Below are 16880 nucleotides of genomic sequence, written 5' to 3'. Positions count from 1 at the left end.
GACTGAGGGGGGATAGGATAGAGGTCTAGAAAAGCATGAGTGGTGTGGAGAGGGCCGATAAAGAAAAGTTATTTATTAGCTCCCTAAATAGAAGAACTAGAGGACACCAAATGAAATGAATGGGTAGCAGGTTTAAAACGAATACGCGAAAGTTCTTCACACAGCGTCAACTGGTGGAACTCCTTGCCAGAGGAGGCTGTGAAGGCTAGGACTATAATAGAGTTTAAAGAGAAGCTAGATAATTTCATGGAGCCAGGGGATAAAATGGTGTCCTTGGCCTCTGTTTGTCAGAGGCTGGAGAGAGATGGCAAGAGACAAATCGCTTGATCATTGTCTTCGGTCCTCCCTCTCTGGGGCACCTGGTGCTGGCCACTGTCGGCAGACAGGATACTGGGCTAGAAGGACCTTTGGTCTGACCCAGTACGGCCGTTCTTATGTTATGTTCTAAGTTGCAACCCTCGGCTGTGTTGTGCTGTGAAAATCATTGTGGTCCCCGGGGCTTCCAAAGTTGAGTAGCCCTGAGGTAGACGTTTTTTGCTGACTGAATTTTAAAAGGGTTAACGATGGGAAAAGGGAGCTAACGAGAGAACATGAATTCTTATCGCATTTCACGCACTTGTGTTGTCTGCTGCTCCGGAATCGCTGAATTGCCCTCCCGTCACTGCAGCCCAATTTCATTGCAGCTTTGCTCCTTTGCAAATGTTATTTGTTACTTCACTGCCTGTCACTGTACTATTTGCGTTTGTTTTAATAGCTAATGCTCAAAACCACTTAAGTCAATGGCAATTTTCTGTGATTCCCTTACAGCACTTGCTGCCTTTTATTTTTGTTGTTATAGCCCCGCATTCTGGAGGGCATAATATCCATGCACGCACACTAATGAAAAACCTTCGCACTGCCGCCCCCCAATCTCTGCTTGAACCAAAGCTGATCAGCAGACGCACCTAAATCCCCCTAGCCTCCTGTGCATCACTCCATTCGTATACAGAATGGAGAACAGAAAGTCCAACACTACAACCATATTGAAGGCTGGGACACGGAAAGCAGGGAAGCAGAGTTTGATGGGAAATCCCTACTCCTTATGCTGCTAACGACCCCTTGCCTACACACGACCCAGAGCAATAATTAATCAGGTCAATTCTAGGAAAAAGTCCTCTACAGTATCCAAAATACTGAAGCTGCCTAATTGAATTATGAGATCCCTGTAAGGCAGGGATGGAGAGTGTACGACCCGCAGGCTGGGATGTTGTGGACTCCCTCCTGCAACAGGGCAACTCAGCATTGGTGCTCCAGCCATCTGGGGAAGGGGCTCCAAGGTTTGTTGCCTCCTTTACCGTGCGTGGCTGGAACACCAGCATGTCTCATCCTGCTGCAGGGGATCCGGAGTTTCGTGGGCCGGATCCTGTGCTGCATGCTCTGTAGTATAAAGGTCAGGCTGCTGAGCCCACATTGCCCCCAGCATGAGGAGAGGAGCCCACAGTTACAGGAGTCGGCACACACTTATTATGTAGCCCCCCAGTGTGCACCAGTTTACAGCTCTTAACCCTGCTCCAGGGCAGCCAAATGCCCTGCAAGCTCTGCAGTATAAAGCAGAACAGGCTGCAGTACGTGTTACACCGTGACTGTAGCTTTTATCAGAGGGGTAGCCTGGATCTGCATAAACAACGAAAAATCCTGTGGCACGTTATAGATTAAGGCTACGTCTACACTGGCACGTTCTCATGCAAAAACTCTTTTGCAGAAGAGTTCTGCAAAAACTCTTCCAGAAGGGAGCGTCTACACTGGCTTGTGCTTTTGCACAAGAGCATCCGTGCCAGTGTAGACGCTCTCTTGCGCAAGAAAGCTCTGATGGCCATTTTAACCATAGGGCTTTATTGCGCAAGAAATTCATGTTGTCTGTCTACACTGGCCTCTTCTGGAAGAGCTCTTGCTCCAAGTCACCACCTACATCCTCTGTAGTCTACATCCCCTTTTCCGCTTCTCCCAGGTCATAGCTCCCTCCCAGACTTTGCACCTCCTCCTAGTGCCCCTCTCCCAGGCCAGGACACACTCCTGCACCCATACCTCCTCCCTGGCCTTGTACCCCTATCCCAGGTGACAACCACCTCCTTTGCCCCAACTCCCTCTCAGACCTCACACCATCTCCTGCACCCCAGTAGCTTACCCCAGGCATCCTTCTGTGCTCAACCTCTATCCTAGACCCTGCACCCATGCACAGAAAAGTGCGCCCCCCCCCCCACCAAATATTATTGCCCACCCCTGGTCTAGACTTTGCATTGGTGTGTCCATAGCATTTTTTCTGATTCCAACTAATTTTTTTCCAACATATTTTTATTAAACTCAGGTACAGGTCCGGTCCCCACATCCACCGACAGGGGTGTGGTGTCGTAGTGCCCTTTAGCAGCTGGTGATAAAACTGTTGTGTTTTGAAAAAGGACATTAGTGACTAACATAGTCAAGTTATGCACCTCTTGACCAGGAAGTTGCCAGAGGGTGATAGTGTCAAAACCCTGGCACAGGCACTGGAGCAGAAGGATAACAGTTATCACTGAGGGACCGGGTCCCTCCTCACCAGCCACCTCTCTGCATAGAGTGCTCTTATAAAGGCTGTGAATGCTAACACATTGGGGTTAGCCCCACAATCGGCATCAGAGCTCTTAAAATAGTAATAATAATAATGTTTAATTGTGCCTCTGAGTCAGCATTATAATCTCATTGCCCAGTGAATGTGCGTTTTACACACATGGATGAATGTGCATTAGCTGTGCCCCTGCAGAAACAGAAGGGGCAGCCACCTTGGGTGAGGTCAGCACCATGCCCCAGACTGGGGTGGGCAAAAGGGCCTGCGCGGGCAAAATCAGGCCTGCCAAGCAGATTGATCCAGCCCACGGAAGCCCTGCTGCTCCCCTACCCCGAAGCCAATCAGTTTGGAAAAGAGAAGACAAAGGGGAAATGATAGCAATTTTCAAGTACCTAAAAGGATGCTACAAGAAAGTGGGAAAAAATGTTTCTGCTTGACCTCTGACGATAGGAGAAGCAGCAAGGGATTTAAATTGCAGCAAGGGAGGCTTAGGTTGGACATAAGGAACAACTTTCTGTCAGGGTGCTTAAACATTAGGGCTACGTCTACACTGGCATGATTTTCCAGAAATGCTTTTAATGGAAAAGTTTTCCGTTAAAAGCATTTTCGGAAAAGCGTGTCTAGATTGGCAGGACGCTTTTCTGCAAAAGCACTTTTTGCGGAAAAGCGTCCGTGGCCAATCTAGACGCGCTTTTCCGCAAAAAAGCCCCGATCGCCATTTTCGCGATTGGGGCTTTTTTGCGGAAAACAAATCTCTGCTGTCTACACTGGCCCTTTTGCACAAAAGTTTTTCGGAAAAAGACTTTTGCCCGAACGGGAGCAGCATAGTATTTCCGCAAAAGCACTGACAATCTTACATGAGATCGTCAGTGCTTTTGAGGAAATTCAAGCGGCCAGTGTAGACACAGCCTAGGATAAATTGCCTAGGGAGGTTGCAGAATCTCTAACATTGCAGATATCTAAGAGCAAGTTAGAAAGACATCTGTCAGGGATGATAGATGGTGCTTGGTACAACTGTGAGGGCACAGAACTGCACTTGATGACCTCTCAAGGTCTGTTTCAGTGCTAGTGTTCTATAAATTGATTCATGATTCTATGATTCTCCTGCGTGGATTGTGTGATGGTTGTTAAGATTTGAGCCCCAACTCAAACTTTTCCACCGTGAAAGCAATTTACCCCATGTGGATCCTCTTATGTTTAACAAGAGTTGAGCTCTGACTGAAGTTTTTCCCACAGGCTAAGCAGTTGTAAGGTTTCTCTCCTGTGTGAATTCTCCTATGTCTAATAAGGCTTGAACTCTCACTGAAGTTTTTCCCACAGTCTGAGCAGCTGTAAGGTTTTTCTCCTGTGTGGGTTCGCCTATGTCTGACAAGGTTTGGACTCTCCCTGAAGGTTTTCCCACAGTCAGAGCATTTGAAGAGCTTCTCTCCTGCATGAGTTCTCCTATGTCTAACAAGGTGTGAGCTCTCACTGAAGTTTTTCCCACAGTCAGAGCAGCTGAAGGGTTTCTCTCCTGTGTGAATTCTCTTGTGTCTAACAAGGACTGACCGCTTACTGAAGCTTTTCCCACAGTCAGAGCAGTTGAAAGGTTTCTCTCCTGTGTGAATTCTCCAGTGTCTAACAAGGTCTGACCTCTTACCGAAGCTTTTCCCACATTCAGAGCATTTGAAGGGCTTCTCTCCTTCGTGGATTCTTTGATGCTCAATAGGAGTTGCACAGTCACTATAAGCATAGGATGCCTGTTGATGGGGGATTTTCTGTTGAAAGGTTGCTGTGTTTCTTTTCACCCTTCTGGTCCTGTGACTGGATTTACCCTGTCCCTTCTCTCGATGGTTTCCCTGTTGCATTTCTTGGCTATGCAGACTCTGACAGGTTTCTCTCTGATTAGGACTCTGGGAAACATGCCATTCAAATCTTCCCAGTAATATTCCACATGGATCCACTTGCTCAGGTCCTTCCTGCTGAAGTCTCTCCTCATTGTTCTCACTCAGCATCTGATCACCTGCTGGGACACAGAGAGAATCCAGGAGTCATTCTCTGTACTGAGCAGAAGAGAAAACTCTGAAAGGGGAACATATCTAAAAGGGTGTCATAAGGAGGAGGGAGAAAACTTATTCATCTTGGCCTCTGAGGATAGGACAAGAAACAATGGGTTAAACTGCAGCAAGGGAGGTTTAGGGTGGACATTAGGAAAAAGTTCCTAACAGTCAGGGTGGTCAAACACTGGAATAAATTGCCCAGGGAGGTTGTGGAATCTCTGGAGATATTTAAGAGTAGGTGAAATAAATGTCTATCAGGGATGGTGTAGACCCGTGGTCCCCAACCTGGTGCCCGCGGGCGCCATGGCGCCCGCCGGGCCCTTTACGTGCGCCCACGGAACAACCTGGGCTGGCCCCACCTCCGGGTGTGCGGCAGGTGCCAGCCCCGGGTGCATGGCCGGCCCCGGGTGCGCTGCGCGTGCCCTTGCCGGCCCTGTCCCTGTCCCCGCCTCTGGGTGTGCTGCGCGTGCCTTTGCCGGCCCTGGCGCTGGCCCTGGCCCCGCCCCCGGGTGCGCGGAACCTGGGCAGCCCCTGCACATGCCGCTGCCGGCCTCAGGCGTGCGGCGCATACTTGGCCCCGCCCCCAGTCACGTGGCCTGTGGGTGGCCCCACCCCCATACGCGCAAAAGTGAGCGGCCCTGCCCCCAGGCACCCGGCAGCCCCAAAAGGTTGGGGACCACTGGTCTAGACAGTATTTGGTCCTGCCATGAGGGCAAAGGACTGGATTCGATGACCTCTCGAGGTCCCTTCCATTCCTAGTATTCTATGATTATATGATTCTATAACAGAAAAGAAGGAGCACATCCAAAGAATGGCTGGAAAGGTTCACTAATCATGAGCTGAGTTCATCCTCCTTCATCACAACCCTTCTCCGGAGGGAAGAATCCAACCTTCACTCCCTCCCTCTGACTAAGGTTGAGGACAGGCTGAAGGGGCAGGTAGACTTGATGAAACTGCACAAGTGACACCTGCTATGAGGGGACAGAAATTAGTTTCTGAGTCAGTTTAGCTGATTGCTCACCTGTGTGAGTGTCACTGATGATCTCCCCTTCCACCCAGCCATAGAGATCTGAGATCCACAGCTCCTCCCCTCGCTCCACCCAGGAGATCACATGAGCTTTGGAGACTGGAAATCCTGCTCGGGGAAGCAAATTAACAAAGTGCTGATGTTGTTCATTAAGATCTGTGCCATTACTACTGCCAGACCCAGGATCTGAGTTGCTCACCCAGAGAGGCTCCTTGCCCATCTTTCAGAGTCTGGGCTGCCGATGCTACAAGATACCAGGACAGACTCTCCCGCAATAAAGGTGCATTCCCCCAGATTGAGACGCAGCCAATTCCCTGGGGGAACTGAACACCTGCTGCACACACTAGGGTATAACTAAGTCTCCTTCACGGCTTGTTCCATCTCCCCATTCCAGGCCAGGCCAGGCACACACTGTTCAGGTGAGCTCTAGTGAGGGCTTCCATATCTGACACTGAGGCCCGCAGACAGGGCTCAGACTGCAGGTGCTACCTGGCAGGTCACTAGGACTTGGAGAGAAAAGACCCAGCAGAGCTCTAGGTCCCCAAGGGCTCTGTGCACAAAGCTTCTGGCTGGGGCGCTTGGCTCCCCTGCTGTTTGGCTCAGAGGCTCTACTTGAACCAGAAGGAGGCAGAGGAAGTTGTCTGAGTTAGGGGATATCAACACGTGGTCAACTACATGATTAACCAATAAGCCTTGTTGACTATTCACATTCTCACCCTCCCTCTTGCTGCCTCTTGTAAGAGGGGACCAGAGGAGGCTACCACGAAGCAGCCACTCTATGAGGCAGGCTGAAGCTCCCTGCAAACAGAGGTTGCTATGCATCCCACACAGCAACCTCTGTCCACAGGGAGCCCCACACAGACAGGGGCTGCTGCCATAGTATCCAAGGAAGCAGCGAGAGATGGCAGGCAGCTGGTCTGCATGTGGAACTGGTATTTAAACTCTGATGGAGAGTCAGCAGCATGAGGTGGCAGGGGGCTCTCCAGGAGTTGGGTCAGGAGGGAACTGGCTGCCAACGCTGCCCTCAGGGACAATGGAACAGTCATGTGACCACTAAGATTTCATGGATCCCTAACACTGACACCCCCTCCTAGCTGAGCAGCTCAGGTCAGGTTGCTGGCATTGTAAGAATACCCTGTAGGAAGATGTTGGCTTTGTGGCATCCTGGCCAGAGTAGAGGCACATCTTTCCCTCGGCTCAGAGATGGGGATGATCAGGGAAGGCATGTGTCAGACTGTCCTGCTGAGACTACTCCAGGGGACCAGGGACAGCAATAGGGCCCTGCAGCTGCACCCTCTCAGCACTTCTGCCCCCTCACTAGTTGACCAAGCTGTCAGATGCTCTGCCTTGCTTGGCTGGCCAAGGACGCTCGAAGGCCAGCTTTCAAGCCTAGCAGCAACAACAGCTGAGTGTACGTGGCTATGGCCTGGGTGTCCCCTTGCCTAATCAAGCCATAGAGGTTGAAAGACACATGGCTCCCAATTCTGATTGTGTCTGCCTTCTCAGTGAGTGCTGGGAGAAATGGGAAGCACTTTGGGTCCTGGACTGAGTTCATGTTGCTTTTTTCTAGTGATGGATCGAACCACTTCAGGGGATGTGTTGTGGCTCTTGTTTCTTGTTTGCTGTGGAGAAGAGGAAGAGAAGTGTCACCTTTTTCCTAGCAGAGGACACTGCCGCTCTTATGGCCCTAGAGCAGACAAGATAAAGGGCAAGAATTTTCTACACCCGCCTTTTCTCTCCACATTCACCCATCTCTGAAAGGCCCTGTGGGATGGAGGCCAGGTGGTCATCACGGTTGCCTGAGCCCAGCTAGAGCTTCCTCCCACTCTGGCCAAGCTCTCAGAAGGGCTCTGTGTGATGCCCACTAACTCATAGACTTTAAGGTCAGAAGGGACCATTTTGGTCATCTAGTCTGACCTGCACAATGCAGGCCACAGAATCTCACCCACCCACTGCTAGAATAATCCTCTCACCTATATCTCAGATATTGAAGTCCTTGAAACGATGGTTCAAAGACCCCAAGTTGCAGAGAATCCTCCCACTAGTGATCCGTGCCCCATGCTACAGAGGAAGGCGAAAAACCGCCAGGGCCTCTGCCAGTCTACCCTGGAGGAAAATTCCTTCCCGACCCCAAATATGGAGATCAGCTGAACCCTGAGCACGTGGGCAAGACTCACGAGCCAGACACCCAGAAACCAATCTGCAGGCACAGATGGCTGAGCATGCAGCTCTTCCCATGTTCTGAGATTTCCTTGACCCAGGCCTCGCCATGATCTGGGCAGAGCCAGTGCAGCTCCTCCTGTTACAGAGGTGGCTGTGCACACCTGCTGCTGGAGAAATGGGACCTCCAGGCCCTGATGAATTGGTGCTCAGCATCACTACTCAGCATGGACTCTGTGTGCACAGCGAGTCACAGAGCTGTGAAACATCAGTGTAAATGTTCTCCCAGTGCTGTGAGCTACTCCTCTTCTGAAGGTGGTGTGTGTACAGCCCTGGGAGAGCTTTCTCCCAGCACTCTTGTCATGCCCACACTGCTGTGGTACAGTGTTCCTGCGGCACTACTCTAAACTTATACGTGAAGACAAAACCTAAGAGAGAGTAACCAGCATGAAAGCAAATTCTGAAAGAAACAGCAGTCACACCACCACCACAGAGCTATTTCTGTTCACCTGGCATTGTTGAGTGTCACCCATGTCGAAGCAAAAGACTTCTCTGTGTTTAGGCGGCTAACAAAAAGCTTTATTGATCAATAAGGCACAAAGTGAGCCAAACGTGACCCCAGCAGTGCCGGGCCCACTAAGGATGCTAATACAAATCAATCCTAGTTTATTTATACCCTTAACCAAACAAGTCTGACATCGGGGCATCCAATTACAGAAATCATCAATTAAACTTAGAAGAGAAAAACTGTTATCAGCAAGAAGGAACAGGTAACAGGGAGTGAGAGCTCCCTCTCAAAACAGCTCAATTAACACATTCCAATAGCTCATCCTTCTGGCCTTTCTTACATGGGGTGAAGGAGAGTTCACTCTCTAGTATACGTGCAGAAGCAGGAGACTTAAATGGCTTCTGTTATACAAAATGGCTTCTAGCTAAATATGAAATGGTTTCCACACCCAGAAGCTAACTGCAGCAAAGATCCAAGTGTTTGTTCAGTTTGTTGACTTGCTGGCTGTTTAGAGCCTGATCCTGCACTTAAGGCCTCACTGCAGCCTCATCTGCACTCTCTAAAAGAACTCAATAACCTCCTCAGAACGTGAGGAAGAGCACAGATTATTAACACAAACATTAAAATAAGAGTCAGATTCTACATTAAATTCTGCTAATGCAGAATCCCCTCATCCCTCTACACCTCTCTGCTCTGGATCTGCGTGCCTCCAATCAAACTACATCTTAGCCCAGACTTTTGAGCATTTCCTGGAAGATGTCCACCAGGTGTCAACTGAAAAGTACCTTGGCCAAACACAAGTGCTTCCTCTGTCCCTGCTGATAGAAAATGACAGACCTGTTGGCCTAGAATTGCTGAGAATTCCTGTTTGTTGTATAATTCTAACAGTGGGAAAATACTGGGGGCGCCACATTCCTCCTTCCACATCACAGTCACAAAGTCTGAAATATGCCAGGAATTACACCAACAATCAGGTGGTAATTAACACCAGCTCCTCACCTCGCCTTGGAGGTGTTTCCTCAACCAAAAAAAAAAAAAAAAAAAGGAAGATGAGCTTGGACTGACTTCACTCTGATGCATTAAATCAGACAGTGGAGTTTCCACAGCACCCTTTCTCCCATGTAGCCTCATCTCCTCCCCCTTTGCCCAGAATGCCAGCAACCTGACCGAAATGCTAGCTTTACTCTGGTAACAGTGGCCAGATATCACTATTAGGACAAGGAGATGGTAGAGGTGTGTTCTGTGACGTGCGTCAGTAAGAATGCATCTTGAGGCACATGTTATAACTAACCTGCTGTTTAGAGTCCAGTAACCAACATTCAATCCTGACAAAGCAACACTGGATAATTGAAAGCAACATGATAGGAGAAAATACCTCTCCACAGGTTGTATGTGACATAACATAAGAATGGCCAGACTGGGTCAGACCAAAGATTCATCTAGCTCAGTGTCCTGTCTACCCACAGTGGCCAATGCCAGATGACCCAGAGGGAATGAATAGAACAGGTAATCATCAACTGATTGATCCCTCTCCTGTCACCCATTTCTAATGTCTGACAAACAGAGGCTAGGGACACCCTTTCTACCTATCCTTGCTAATAAATATTGATCGACCTAACCTCCATGGATATATCTAGTTCTTTTTTGAACCTTGCTCAAGTCCTGGTTTTGACACTATCCTCTGGCAAGAAGTTCCACAGGTTGACTGTGCTCTGTGTGAAGAAAAACTTCCTTTTGTTTAAAACCTCTACCTGTTCATTTCATTCAATAACTCCCCATACTTGTCCCTAATAATTTTTGTTGCCCTTTTCTGAATCTTTTCCAATGCTAATATATCTTTTTTTGAGATGAGACAAACATGTCTGTATGCAGTATTCAAGATGTGGTCATACCATGCATTTATTCAGAGGCAATACGCTATTCTCCGTCTTTTTCTCTATCCCCTTTTTAATGATTGCTCATATTCTGTTTGCTTTTTTAACTGCTTCTGCACATTGAGTTCAATGAATAGCTGTTCTAATTAGCACGACTCAATGAACAATGGCTCTCAGACTAGCCACTATACACCTGAAGAATGGAACCTGTGTCTTTCATGAGCAATGACCCTGAGCTGTGCTGCATGGGCAAGCCACACACTCTGCCAATGTAGATGGCATCAGAGCTCCAGAAAGAGCCATGCTGAGCAGCCATAATGATGCTTTGTGGCACTAGCAGCAATTCATAGAGTACTGCAGCCACTACAGGAAGCAAAGATTATCAGTTACAGTGGCATCTGCGATCTCTGGTGTAAATTAGGAACCCACAGTGCTATTGAGGCACTTATATGGAGCTGAGGATCTCCCCTATTTAATATACGTATCCATCATCCGCCCTGTGAAGCATGGACATACAATACTAGCTATTGAAAAAATATGGGTGTCGGGCACAGAGAGCACGAGTAACTTGAACAAGGTCACACAAAAAATCTGTGCGGGGCAGGTATCTGAACGTAAGTCTCCTAAAATCAAGTGCACTGCCTGCAATGTAAGAAAAGCTCTCCTCACATTTAGCCCCACAGAAAGCTCACAGAACATGAACATGAACTGCCTCATCCGCTATCCCTGAGCCACAGCATCCAGCCTCTTTCACTGCCAGGAACCAGCATGTGATAGAAATAAGCCACAGGGAAGGAAGAACTCCGGAAACTGCACTCTCTTTCAAGGGGCTCCGCACACTGGCACAAGAGGTATCCTGCTGGCACAAATATAGGCAAGATGGTGGGGAAGCACACTGAGACCTTGGCTGTGGAAGAGCAGCACCATTGTTATATCCTGAACCTGCTTCCTCTGGGAGGCTATGGGGAGGGGACAGTCTCTCACACAGGAGCCAGATTACTGGGGCAGATACTCCTAACACTGGGAGCTCTGGGGAGCAGGGTGTGGCAATGAGGGACTCTGAACCAAACCCAACCCAGCTGCTCCAGATCCCACCTAGCTTCTGATACTCACGGGACAGAAATCCTTACCCAGCCAGCTCACAGCCTCATAATTGTCCTGCATCACATCCCAGTAGAGGGCTCTCTGACCCGGGTCCAGCAGAGCCCATTCCTCCTCAGAGAAATACACAGCCACCTCCTCGAAGCTCACCAGCTCCGCCACAGCCATTTCCTGTCCTTGGTTCTGCAGGCCATGGGCTAAGCTGGAGCAAGACATGGGGGTTCTGCAGCCTGTTGGGGGAGAAGGGCAATTAGAGACATTTCAGAAGGAAGTTTAATTCTTTCCATAACCCATTCTCCCCAGACTCTGTCCTGTTGACACACATGCTAAATTCTGCCATTTTGGCCAAATTCTTGAGTCCAGATATTACATATGGGGCAGGCAATAATTTTTGGTGGGGGCCACTCCAAGATTTTTCAAAGAGGTCAAGGGCCAGACTTTTCTGTGGAGGGGGTAGGAGGTCTAGAATGGAGATTGGGTGCAGAAGGACACACAGGGTAAGGCACAGGAGTTCAGGAGAGGGTGTGTGGTCTGAGAGGGAATTTGGCTGAAGGAGGGGGCTGTGACCAGGGTCAAGGGATATAGGTACAGGGTCAGGGAGGAGGTATGGGTGCAGGAGAGGATTGGGGCCATGAGAAAGAGTATAGGTGGGGTACAGGATGTGGGAGGGAGTTGTGACTTGGGACAGGGGATGTAGAGGGTTTGGATGGTGACCTGGGGGAGAAAGTTAAGGTGCAGTTAGGCTTGGTGTGCCAGAGGCAGTCTCTGGCTGGAAGGTGCTTACTTAAGCATGGCCTGGCCAGCAGCCCCGCAGCACCCGCAAGGCAGGCTGGGCTCCCTGCTAGCTGTAGTCCCAGACTGCTTAAAACTTCAGGCTGTTCCTGGTGGCGCTCAGCTCTGGGAAGGGGAAATATTTTGAAATAACGGGTGCGTTTAAAAGATGTGGGGTAGCTATTTCGGGATTCAAAATAGCCCCTTGTCTAGACGTACTGTATCAGAGCTCTCCTGCTATTAATAACAATGTTTAATTTCACATGTGAGTCAATAATATAATATTGAGTTTGTAAACTAACTCCAATTCAGCTGTCTCCTTCTGGAATCCGGTGATACAACTTTTTTGCGGAAGGGTGGCTGTTCATTATTTTATGTCCATTATTGAATGACCAAGGCTCAACGCACACAAATCCATCAGGGAATATTCTAATCTCCCTGGACATTCAATAATGGATTTTATATCCACATCTGTGACGGGGTGCAGCAACCCCACACGAACCCCAGGCACGAGCAGCTTGAGAAGGGGGGCCAAACCGGCAGGGACAGTGATCAGGAGGCAACGGGGACCGGCATACAATCCCCGGCCAAGGAAACAGATGGAGCCGAGATGCCGGCGCACGCACAGATGCTGCTGGACACGCCGGCGAGCCGGACGCAGAGTATGGACATCATCGGCAGGCACAGCGTGATGACGTAACATGCACCAATGGGGCAGGTGGAGACAGGCTAAGCGGGATGGGGGACAGACAAATGGGGGATATAAAAGCGGGAGGGGACCGGGTGGAGGGAAAACGTGCCGGAAGGGGGAAGTTAGAGCTCCTTTCGTGCCAGATGGAGGAGAGTCTTGTCCTTACGGAAGGGGAAGACAGGCACAGACAGTAGAGATAGGGAGTGGTCCAGGGTCGTGAAGCCCGTAAGTGGGTGCTTTTAGGGGTAACAACCCCATCCACTAGTACAAGGAGCAAGTTTCCCTGCCTTAGGGCCCTGGGCCGGGACTCGGAAGAGTGGGCGGGCCCGGGTCCCCCTAACTTGCCGTCCGAGTCCAGGTATCGGCAGCGATCCAAGACTGCCTGTTGTAAGGTGTACCCAGTTGCGTAGCGGGAGCACCTCGTGTATAAACTTGTTGATTGTGGTGGAGAAACGTAATAAATAGACTCAAGCAGCAGGGACTACTGACTGTTCATTGGACACCATCCTTCTACAACTCAGGTGGAACACATTTGCAAATGTCTTTATGCAGACACAGAAGAGGATCAGGGATTCTTTTAGATCCTAAAACCAAGTCTGGCCATGACAGTGTTTGAAAGAGGCTGTATATAAAATAATTCACTGAATCCAGTCCTGTTTAGCAGGTGAATCCACCTTATGAAGCAGGGAAGAGCTGCATTGTGTAGTCCCTGGGGAACAAAGTGCCTTTCAGATTACAGGTCTAGGAAGCAGGCGCTGAGATACCTGCTATGTCTGCCCTACACTTCATATTTGCAAGCTCTGCAGAGGGTTCCCAACCTTTCCTCCCTCAATGCTTCCATCCTCTCTGCCCCTCACTATCCCCAATTTTTCCCTCTGCCAATGGCTGGCAGGCTCATTTGCAGGTATACCCAGCTGCCTGCTCTAGTTTTGCCCTTTGGCACGTCTCCTGGTCCTGCCGCCAGCTCTGTGTCTCCCCCACTCACTGCCTGTGTGGTCAGTTAGGCTCCTCCACAGAAACAGCCTCCTCATAATTTGCCCCCAGTCCTCAAGCGGGAAGTGGGTGCAAGAGGAGCAGGTTCAGCAAGGCACATGTGACCCACCTGTGTGATCGTTTGGCCCCTGCACACCCTTGATTTGCCCAGAGCAGCCGGGAGTGGTGTGTCATCTGAGGCAGAGGAAGCAGGAGAAGCAACCCATGGGCTAAGCTGCCCAGTTTGCAGGGGACTGCCCTTGCCCAGTCCAACCCTTCGCCCTCACCCGCAGGCTGCCACTCTGGAGCTGGGATGGGCAGAGCCTGGGGATGCCCAGAGCCGGGGAAAGGCTCTCCTTGGCCACCTGCAAATACCCAATGGGGAGCAGCCATGGGTCAGCCCCAGCTCCCAGCACCACATGGAGTGGGCAGCAGTGTGTGACAGAAAAACTGAGCCTCGAATCTGTGGAGCAGCCTGAGCAACTTCCCTTCCCGGAGTAACCAACAGCGCAGGCTGGGAGCGCAGTGTTAACCGTCTGCTGCCGGAGCCCAGCCACAGCCCTGACCTGTTCCCTACCAAGCACCCAGGGACATGCTGCAGGGAATGACCTGAGAGACTCCCCAGGACATGGTCCTGGTCCTTCTGGGGCAGCTTGTGCCGGTCCCATCTGCACAGAGACCGGAGTGGCAAGAGCAACAGCAACTATCTCCCTATCTCTGCAGGGGAGGGCTACTCAGTGGCCTGTCCTGGTCCACTGCCCAGAGCCACAGCTGCAGCAATGCACTTCTAGCATCACCTAATCTTGTGGTCCCAGTCTGTCTTGCAGGGTCAGTTTAGGCCCTGCTCCAAAGCTCCTGATAATGCCGTATCACCCCAGACACAGCTAGAGATACAGCACGTACAGCTGCCTTGCAACTGTGTTATTTGCTGGGATCTGTTTCATTAAACATCACTTGACCACTTTCTGTTTCCAGGTCTAACCCTTTCCAAATGGTTCCTAATAACTTATGCCCTTTTGGCCTGTTGCTTCACTCAGTTTCAGGGAACTAGGCAGGATAATTCTACACTTCAGAACTTACAGCAGCAGAGCTGCACCATAGCAAGAGCTGCCACATAGCCCTCTTTGCCAGTAGGAGACACTCCAGGCTAAAGATTTTAAAAAGTATTTAATTAAGTAATAGTGTAAGCCCAGCCACAGCCCTGACCTGTACCCTACCAAGCACCCAGGGACACGCCGCAGGGAATGACATGAGAGTCTCCCCAGGACCGCTGGGCCACCTACTGCAGGTCCCATTGGCAGAGAGACTGGAGCGGCAAGAGGAACAGCAGTGAATTCCTTACCTCTGCAGGGGAGGGCTATTCAGTGGCCTGTCTTGGCCGGTTTCCTGAAGCCGCAGCTGCAGCAATGCACTTCCAGCACTGCCTAGTCTCATGGCCCAGCCTGTCTTGTGGGGTTGCTTTGGGCTCTGCTCCAAAGCTCCTGTTAATGCCGTATGACCCCAAACACAGCTAGAGATACACCCCGTGCAGCTGGCTTGGAACTGTGTTATTTGCCTGGGTCTGTTTCATTAAACATCAGTTAACCGATTTCTGTTTCCATGTCTAACCCTTTCCAAATGGTTCCCAACAACTTATGCCTGGATGCCTGCCTGTAACTGTGGAGGTTAACCAATGATCCCAAGCTCATCGGTTCCCTGTGTGCACAGTTAAACGTTCACATCTCTAATCCAGGTCCTTGCGCTCAAGCCTCAACTAAGTATTATCAAGACCAGAGGGACAAAATTAGGTTCATGTGCTGGATCTGGCCCGTAAAATTTTCAGATCTGGCCTGCCACCACCTCAGTCTTGCACCCCAAAGTAGTCTTGGGTAGGCTTCCTGTCTCTCAAAGCTGTCAGTTGCGGGGGCCATATCCTGTGCACTGCAAACCCTAAGGAAGGCGCAGGACTTTGTGCACTTCCCTGCCTCCAGCACAATCTCACAGCTCCCACTGGCTGGGAAGCACGCAGGGAGTCCCGTAACGGAAGCATCCGCATAGCCAGGTGCTTACTGATCTGCCTTCCTGTTTTTCCTTATGATATTTTCATAACCTCTGCTCCTTGTTTCCCACCCTTCCCCTTCCCCTATTTATTTTGGGTGTGTACACCCTAAACTCAAAACTCCCATCATCTGAAGAAGTGGGCTGTACCCTCGAAAGCTCATGATACCATCTACATGTTTTGTTAGTCTATAAAGTGCCACCAGACCAGTGTTTGTTTTTTTAAGTTTATCCTGTACAGACTTACTCGGCTCCCCCCTGAAGCTTCTGTAACCATGAAGGGGTTAGCCCAGGCTCATCAGTTATGCGCGTACACAGTTACACTTTCACCCTAGACCGGGCCCCCGCGCTCATGACAGGAGTATTATCTAGATTGGGGGTCCGGTGGGTGGATCTGGGCGTCCACACTGCCCGATCCGGTCCCCCACCACCACGGTCTCCTGGCCCGAACAGCCTCTGTCCCGCTTCCTGCAGCCCGGCCTCAGGTCACAGCTCAAAACCCTCAGGGGGCTGTTGGGCTGCTCCCCCAGGCGGCTCCAGGGCAGAACCGCCCAGCCAGAGCCAGCACCTGCCCCCCCCCAACTCTCCATCCCCCCAACCGCCTGCTCCCCCCCCCGCATCCTGCACCCCCCCCCCCGCGCCTCCACCCCACAATCCTCCCCAAACGCACCGCTGCGCCCCCCCCCCCGCAGACCCTCCCATCCTCGCCCCCCTCTGCACCAGCTCCCCCCCCCCCCCCGGGCTGGGCTGGCAGGGCGGGTCTGACCCGAAGCCTGAGCCAGGGAAATCCCCCCCCCCCCGCGTCACCAGGCTGGGGTCGGTGTCACGTGATCTCTGGACCCCCCCCCCAGGCAGCCACTGATTTGGGTCCGAGGGCAAAACCTCCCCTCCCCCCAGCTGAGACGTCACCTGCCCCGCCCCCCTTCGCTCCTCCATCTCACCTCGGCTCCTCCGATACCTCCTGCCGCCCCGCCACCGGCGCTGCCCGGAAGCGGAAGCAGCTGCGCGGCGAGTAACTGTATCAACGGCTCCCTCAGAATGAGCGCCTCGCGACGGGAACGCTGGCCCGGGCAGCGGGGCTCAGACTGCGCGTGCGCAGTGGCTCAGGGACTCCGGTTC

The 16880-nt window shown here is 51.1% G+C and overlaps 1 protein-coding gene across 1 annotated transcript in view; it reads right to left on the bottom strand.

Moving 5' to 3' along the window:
* Positions 1–2294: 2294 nt before the first annotated feature.
* Positions 2295–16880, bottom strand: part of LOC106732380 (uncharacterized) — a 34775-nt gene continuing 20189 nt past the window's right edge. The window contains exons 7-10 of the mRNA XM_075913380.1: positions 16703–16840; positions 11320–11520; positions 5642–5755; positions 2295–4586 (exon numbers count right to left, since the gene is read on the bottom strand). Of these exons, the coding sequence (XP_075769495.1) occupies positions 3754–4586; positions 5642–5755; positions 11320–11520; positions 16703–16840 (1286 nt within the window). The 3' untranslated portion in view covers positions 2295–3753. The remainder of the gene's footprint in view (positions 4587–5641; positions 5756–11319; positions 11521–16702; positions 16841–16880) is intronic.

This window comes from Pelodiscus sinensis, chromosome 32, assembly GCF_049634645.1.
Source record: "Pelodiscus sinensis isolate JC-2024 chromosome 32, ASM4963464v1, whole genome shotgun sequence".
Taxonomy (NCBI): domain Eukaryota; kingdom Metazoa; phylum Chordata; order Testudines; family Trionychidae; genus Pelodiscus; species Pelodiscus sinensis.
This window is presented reverse-complemented; position numbering and strand designations above follow the sequence as displayed.